At 37.6% G+C, this 8,497-nt stretch overlaps 1 protein-coding gene across 1 annotated transcript; it reads left to right on the top strand.

Moving 5' to 3' along the window:
* The first annotated feature begins 1,377 nt into the window (after window positions 1-1,377).
* Window positions 1,378-8,057, top strand: LOC121606780 (beta-1,3-galactosyl-O-glycosyl-glycoprotein beta-1,6-N-acetylglucosaminyltransferase-like). The gene is made up of 5 exons (XM_041937317.1): window positions 1,378-1,499; window positions 4,628-5,345; window positions 5,455-5,548; window positions 6,053-6,457; window positions 6,569-8,057. The coding sequence occupies exons 2-5, from the start codon at window positions 5,038-5,040 to the stop codon at window positions 7,052-7,054; spliced, it is 1,293 nt and encodes a 430-aa protein (XP_041793251.1). The 5' UTR covers window positions 1,378-1,499; window positions 4,628-5,037; the 3' UTR covers window positions 7,055-8,057.
* Window positions 8,058-8,497: the final 440 nt, after the last annotated feature.

Raw genomic sequence — 8,497 nt, 5'->3', positions numbered from 1 at the left:
ATTGAACATACATTTACTATAACCTCCTTTATAGGCAGTCATGGTAGCTGATGCACACCTTTAACAGCCATAAATGATACATCATCCAGGAGAAAATACAACTGATTTTAGGATATATGTAAGTGAGCTATGCTAATATGTATCCTGCCATGACTCCAATAGGAATATGATACAAAACAAGAACGATATTGTAATCACTTTTTTTATTATTATTATCATGATTTGTATTACTTTTAAATGAAATGGTAACTTTTAGCCCAACCAAATTTAAGTGCTGAGCAAACTGTTAAGGGACATCCCTTAACAAGCCACAAACTAATTATTGACATCTGGTTTTGAGGGATAATATAAACTATTTAACCTTTTTTGGGTGTATTGTTCCAATGAGTTGCCCCGTGAAACTAATGATTAACACTTGACTAGATTATTATTTTGTTATTTATGATTGATGATTGATGATTTTGCCACCTTTAAAGTCCTGCTTTGTGAATTTGTCTAACAAAAATCAGGTCCTGGGTTTGACTTCATGTAGAGCATCAAGCACAGTCAATATGTTAATTAAACATAATAGCATCACCTTCCATATTGTTATTTTCATATAATATATACAATATGTGGGCATTAACATACATGTCCATTATGACTTCCTCCACAACTTCAGTGATAAGGTTTACAAACTTTATCCTCCTGGGCAAAAAAGGTGACAAACCATGTCAGTTTCTATTTACTTTTTCTTCATTACTTTCTCGCTCTGGCTGAAATACTATGGATAATAAGACTGAAACTGCTGTGATGTTGTGCAACATAACATAAAGTCAGATCAAGATCAACATTTAAAATATCTAATTTGAATCTATTTTTTTCCATAAATGTCATAGAAATAGGTGGTGAAAAAAAGAATTTGATGAATTTATAAGAAAAGAAACACTTCAGATGTATCAAGAAGGCAGGATTTAGCATGAAGATCCCATTTGAGTAAGTAACTTGGCTTTCAGAATAAAAGTGAAAAAAAAGTCCTGAATCTTAGCAGTAGTAGTAGTATATACTAGGAACAGTCAACTATTGTGCCAAATCCATTCAATAACTGCTCTTCTAAGGATGGTATAATCTTTCAAGTGTGGTGTGTATTTATGCTGGAGGTATTGTTCATGCATTTTTAGAAGACATATTGTAGGCCTATATTATTGCACAGAGATGAACTAACTTTAAACACCATTAGGATTAACTTTATGCATTAGTCAAATTTCCACACTGAAATACATCATATATATTTCACTGATTGTTCAACAATTTCTTTGACAAGTTTTAACAAGCTTTAGTGCATGGTAAATGGTTTTACTTTGAAAAATTCTGACAGGAAGTCATACTGCGCTCCTCATTTACATACGTATAGACCAGAACAAGTGCATCCGGCAGCTTTAGAAATATCAGTAATGAGAGAAATGGACAACGAAGAAGAAAGGAGATTCAGTTCTGAAGTACTTTTTTTAAGGACACAGGTAGGAAGCTTTTACATGTTCTGTTCCAATGTACAACAAAAAGAGAGGCAAGTATTCAATACTTTCTTCTCTCTTCTTATATCCTGTGTGCTGTATATTAGCACTGTAATTTTAACTTTTATATGTGGAGACAAAATAGCATTATCATTGTTAAATGTTGATAGAAGAGTTTGTGGATCCTTGATCAGACACCCTGCAATCTATACTTTACAGCAATCACATGTCACCAAATTTTGTGCCTTTAATATCCCAATTTATACCTAACCTTCCATTTTAAAAAAGGAGCAAATGTAATTTGGTTTCTTCAACCAAAATGAAGCCTGGCTTACCTCAGACATAAAAGAGAGCTTGTATGGAATAAGCACTAAATCACGTATGTTTAAACGAGTCTTGTCTGCTGTTGAGGACTGGAATATACTGTACCTGGAAAAACTAGTCCAACCTGTCTGCTGCTTTCCACCAAGATGGCACACATTTTTCACTAATTCAAATTTTTGAGAATGCTGTGTGTTAATATGAAAAACAGCAAAGGGTGTCTTTAATTTTAATTAACTGAAGGTTAATTCATTCTTTTTGAAACTTGTACGCTCCCTAGAAACTTGCAACCAAATGTTTTGCAAAACACCTGCAGAGCTGGTGAATGTTCTTCTGAAATTGATGCCAGCAACATGCTTCAAACAAGTTGGGACAGGAGCATTGAAAGACTGGGAAAGTTGTGCAATGCTTCAAAAACACCCATTTGGAACAAACAACGCAAAGTTTGGTGATACTGGATCAATTACTATGTCCTAAGTGTTACACTGTTGAACACACAAATCAAGTATGTGTAGACTCTGATCAGCATAGAAACATTTAGGAGGCAATGACAGCTCATGAACACTTAACATGGGTCAGCACCTAACAGAGTGTATAACTGAGCATAGATACATCAATGAAGTTTAGAGACAAGACGATTGCATGGAACAGCCTCAGCCAAAGCATTTACTCGTAGCAAAGAAGACGTTCTGGTTGCTTCACATTCATCTGAGTCTATCCTTGATGGGCAATTCTGTCTGTTCAAGAATCAACATGAATGTTTATTAAAAAGAACCTCTGTTTTGTGTTTGACAACTCAGTACCTTATGTATTGCAGAAGTATTGACACCTGAAGGTCGATAATATTGATTAACCTGTCACACTATGAAATCCACTGCTTTTTTTCCTGTGTATCTGAAATGAAAAGGAGGTGTGTGATGGCCTGGAAAATGACAATCTTAGTTGGTTTCATTGGGCTCATAGCCCAAAACATACCAGTTAAACATGTTTCAGTCAACTCAGGTGAATAGAATTAACATCAATGGGTGTGGCAGCAATTGCAAGTGAATTTACTGATGTGAGATCATACATAGAGCACCATTGACAGGTCTGTTGGCTTTAGGAATGGCGAGTATTACAAGATGTTATTGTGGGTACCAACACACCCTGTTTTAGAAGACAATTAATGAAAAGTGCAATGATTTCAATTGCTTCTTGAGGTAGAAAGTATTGCTTTATTGTGGCAATCCTTCATTTCATTCATCATAATCGTTTTCTGTGGAGGTGCTGAAGTTAAAATGCCTACATGTTTTTAAACATGCAGGTACCTCTGTTAACTCTAGGGAAGGCTGAAATTGTAGTTTAAGAGCAGGTGAAAAATGGCCAAATGAAGCTGACATGAAATGTGAATAACTCTAAGCTGCAGTGAGTGTGTGTACCTGTGTATTTGTGTGTGTCAGTGTCTTTTCTGCCAGCCTCTGCACCATGAGACCTAAATCACAAGGCTGAAAGGCAGATGAGACAGCCAATGTGAGGAACAAAGACAGATATTGCTCATTGGACAGATTGACTGCAGTGGCACAGCTCTCAGGGCCCAAATACATGTGAGTGGAGGCTAATAATGAAGTAGGCCTCCCAACAAAACTTCACCTGATAATGCACAGGAACAAATTGAAGTGGAGAACAAATTCATTGTAATACTGTACTGCATTGTGCAGTTTTAGTCATAGTTTGAACATTAGCCAACATCAGCAAATAGGACAACAGATCTGATTGAACTGACCAAACATGCACATTACATGTTTGCACACAAGCTTGAAACACTTTTCATCAGGAAGCTCCAGCTGTAAACCATCCAGAGTACCAAAAATTACAGCATTCAAGTGACACATCTGCATGTAGCCGAGTAAAGTTGTGTTTAATGGAAATACTCCTGTGAAGTCCAAGTGCCTTGCATTTGTACTTCCGCAGAGGACTTGAGTTGATGAGCCAAGTTACATTCCACCACTGGCAACAAGTTTCTGACAGGACCACCTTGTATGAGGCGTTGCTTGTCTTTCACATCTATTTTCGTACACATGTTCTTCAAAAGCTGTAGTGAATTATGTGGTAACTGTGTTCTCTATTGTAATGCATGATAATCATCACAACCAGCATGAGTCAAAAAGTCTGTGTTCTTTACATAGCTCAAGTGGTGACACAAACTAGGAAGTGTGAGTGCACCACCCATGCCCTTGCACACTCGCTGTCTAGGCTCAGCAACAGTTGTCATGCAGTATTATGCAAATTGGACATGTGTACACAGAGGGTAGCAGGAAACAGTTGATCACATTTATATCCGTGTGGCAATGTAATTCTTGATAAAAACATGCATATGTATTTGCCATTTTTGTTTATATCTCAATTGTACTCTTCTTGTTCCTTTTCTTTCCTTTTTGTCCTCATGTTTCTAATAATGGTGTCTTGGCTGACTGCCAGCAACACGTTGATGATGATGGCTGATGGTGCAAAGACAGTAACTTTAAAAAAAAAAGGAGCATGAACTTTGGTTTATGCCCAATCACTTACTTTAGAGGACTGAAAGGCATATTTTGCCTTTTATTTATATCTAACTCTCAATCTTTGTTCCATTTCTTTTTTTGTGTGTGCTCATGTTTTCATAATACGTTTTGATTGCTTGCACATTAAAATACTAAGAGCATTAAATCTGCATTGTCTACATGGAAACAAACTTTAGGTCACCTCTGAATTTTATACAATGCAATTATAATATGTCCGGCTAAACAATGGATGTAAGCTTATCTTTCTATCTATCTTTCTTATCTTGTTTCCAGGGCCAATAACATGTGAATGACTAATCTGTCTCGGTCCATAATAAGAGGAACTGATCTACACATAAACAACATTACTCCAAAAACATAATGTAGAGTCATGGTGACGTGCAGTAAAACACAGAATGTAGAAATAAGTAGAAAATCATCTATAAAGTGCCAGGCGACACATGTTTGTCACATTTTGATTTTATATTAAAATGAATCTAAATTAATTATAAAAGAACTCAGCAGTGCATGTATGAGTTTTATTGTAATGATTCAGGCCTTCAAAAATGTTCGACACATAATGTTTTAGAGACATAAAAATAAGTCAGTGACTCAATAAAAGGAACTTAAAGGCTAAGTGCAGCTGGAATACACACAGAAGTCACACTGTAAACGCATCTTAGTTGAGGTCGCCCTCTCAAATAATGAGGCTACTGAAACAAGGACGCCCGCTGCTGTTGCTGAAGCTCACTGTTGTACTGGGATCGCTATGGATGCTTACCCTACTCAGTCGCCCCAAAACAGGCTGGGATACTACCTACATACTTGGGTACAGCTGGTTGGAGTATACAGATGCTGATAGCGGCCCAGAGAAAGTGTGCAACTGCTCAGCAATCCTGCAGGGAGAGAAGGAGGCACTGGTGCAGGCTAAACTACTGTCCATCACTCGAGATTTCCACAAGAGTGTTCGGATCCCCAATGAGTATTATATCAATGCAACCCAAGACTGCAGGTGTGTTTCTTTAAACTTCAAAAGACATTATTTAATCGTTGTGAATTTAACAGAAATCCTAGGGATCATGCATTCCCTGTGATATTTGTTCAATTTCATTTATTTACAGGAAATTCAGGATAAGCAGGAAATACATATCATTCCCCTTAAGCCAGGAGGAAGAGGACTTCCCTCTGGCTTACTCTATGGTTGTGCATCATAAGGTATGCAAATTCTAAATATAAGTTCAAATACAATTTAAAAACAGTGTAGTAGTGGTTTGAACAATGCACTTCAATCATGAATTAAAGAAGCATTTCACCAATTTTACACATGAAGTTCAGTTTAAATATCAGAAGGAGTACTTCTCAGTCTGTGAAAACAGCTGTGTAATAATTTCTGCATTTCAAACTGGAGGTGTGGAGTTTGAAAGAAGTAGGCATTTTGGAGGCAAGGGGGTCTAATGAAAATGGCATTATGGGAGGTTTTGCATTCTGGCATTTTTGTAACTTGCCCCATACTAGGGACTAAAAGTCAGCATGTGTCAGCCTCTGCTGCTTCAATGTTTAAATCTGCCTCTTATGAGTCCCCCAAATTTATGGAAGAGCAACATTAAATTGCTGGAGTGTCCATTTAGATAGCTCCAAAAACAAGCAAATACATATAACAATGAGTACATAAAATACACACAAATAGCATTGAATTCATTCTTCTGTCATATACTCTAGGTGCAGAACTTTGAGCGACTGCTGCGAGCCATCTACGCACCTCAAAATATCTACTGTGTCCATGTGGACAAAAAATCAGAGGCCTCAGTCTTCTCTGCCATCAGGGCCATTACCTCCTGTTTCCCAAATGTCTTCATGGTCAGCCAGGCTGTGGACGTGGTCTATGCTGCATGGCCACGTGTCCAGGCTGACCTTAACTGTATGGCTGATCTGTATCACGCCAACACAAAATGGAAATACTTCATCAATCTTTGTGGCCAGGATTTTCCTCTGAAAACCAACTTGGAGATTGTAAGGTTGTTGCGTTCACTGAGGGGCGGCAACAGCTTGGAGTCAGAAAAAATGTCAGAACGAAAGAAGTGGAGGGTGTCAAATGTTCACCAGATAGTTGATGGACAAATCCAGGTACTTCTTTTGGAGATTTCTCACGTGTGACATATTTTGCAAAAATCTTTCAGTTCACATTGACTTTAATGACGTCACCATTACATTGATTGACTATTTCAACTGTCTCAGGGGATAGGAAAGGCAAAGGAACCACCTCCATTCAACCTGCCCATTCTGTCAGGAAATGCCTACATTGTGGTTAACCGAGGCTACATCCGCAGCGTGTTGGAGGACACCAGAGTACAGGCACTGATCGAGTGGGCCAAAGACACCTACAGTCCTGATGAGTTCCTCTGGGCAACTATTCAACGAATCCCCGGTGTTCCTGGATCAACGTGGCCCAACCCCAAATATGACATGACTGACATCAATGCGATTGCACGACTGGTGAAGTGGCAGTGGCATGAGGGGTCACAGGGTTCGCTGCAGGCGGTGTACCCAGAGTGTCACGGTAACCATGTCAGGGCAATATGTGTGTATGGTGCTGGAGACCTGCAGTGGATGCTTGAGCAGCATCACCTCTTTGCCAATAAATTTGACGTAGACACAGATCCCATTGCTGTCTACTGCTTGGAGAAGTATCTGAGACAAAAGGCACTGGCTGAGTTATATTAGATACATGGGAAATTTTTCTGCTATAAATGATAGACAATTTTCAAGGTATTATTTAAATTTAGAATGTAATAAAAGCCAAAGTTCATTTCAATTGAATTCAGTTTTATGTATATAGTGCCAAATCGCAGCCAAAGTTTTCAAAGTTTTTACACTTTCATTACAGACCAAACTCTTTATCTTCAGAGCCAAAATTTCCCTCATGAACAAGCAGGAAAAACTTTCTTTTAGCAGGCAGAAACCTCCATCAGAGTCAGGTTGTGCATTTTTATTGTATATTACTCATTTGTATTCACTTTAACATTAAAGAGTGTTTTGTTAACTGATCAGTGTCAAAAAAGATTCAATAATCCACTGTGATTCAATGTTATAAAAAGACTAAAATCACTGTGGATAGGGTACTTTTGATTGCTTTGCAAAGTGCAGTGTGTGCACTGTGGTGTATGGTATACTTTTTGCCTGCAAGACCGTTGTTGCAAGACAATTCATAAATATGCAAAATGCCAAGAATAGAAGACAAACACATCCTTCCAGGTGGTCCATGGCTATGTTCATGTCATGAAAAGGCAAACATTTTTATTGAGGTGCAATCGGGTGGTAATATCAATAAAGCCACAAAAATTATTTTGATGTTTTTGTTTTAGTATTTATGACTGGGCACTGCTGTTTACAAAAATACTTTGTGTTAATAGATGTAACACATCTCACTGGGAGATATTGTTAGCCAGCTGCAATTATGAAAATAATGCAGAAACAGATGCCTGGGCTAATTCATCATTTTAATTATTATTTTTTTTTATTTCTAACTGATGTTTCAGGACACTCATGTAAATTGGTTATAAAATTTATTATTGAACTGTAAAATATCCTGCCTCATTTACATAGCACTGTGTTTTATAACTACATTTGAGGGTTCCGTGTGTAGTTCTTGAGTAAATCTGCTAGAAAAAGTATTTGGTTCTGTGTTGGTGGGCTGCAACTGAAAATAAATGAAAAGTGCAAGGTTTCCTGGCAGATTGAATTTATTTGGTTATTTTGAAAGCTCACTATACCACTTAAAGTTGCAGTAGATCATTTTGGAGAAAGATAGTTGATTGTTGAGTCTTATTTCCAGATTGTCCGATAGCAATGTGTTGGTCACTGGACCGAAAGTGTCGGTACTGGATGACTTGGGAATGACACTCAACAATCAGCTGGCTCTGATTGGTTGTTTTTTGGTCCAGGCATGGTGGATTCTTGTAAATGCTATTAGGAGCGCTAGGAGGTGAAAGAGGAAGTGGACATTTTCACAGATTATCTGGCACATACATGACTGTCAGGATAAAGTGATAATTTTACCAAAAATGGCAATAACTTATTTTTTAAAAGCTACCTGCTGAACCTTTAATGGCAAACAAAGTAATTTCAAATGAGGAGAAAATGTCATTGTGCAGATAGCGTTATTTT

Source organism: Chelmon rostratus, chromosome 5 (genome assembly GCF_017976325.1).
Source record: "Chelmon rostratus isolate fCheRos1 chromosome 5, fCheRos1.pri, whole genome shotgun sequence".
Lineage (NCBI taxonomy): Eukaryota > Metazoa > Chordata > Actinopteri > Chaetodontiformes > Chaetodontidae > Chelmon > Chelmon rostratus.
This window is presented reverse-complemented; position numbering and strand designations above follow the sequence as displayed.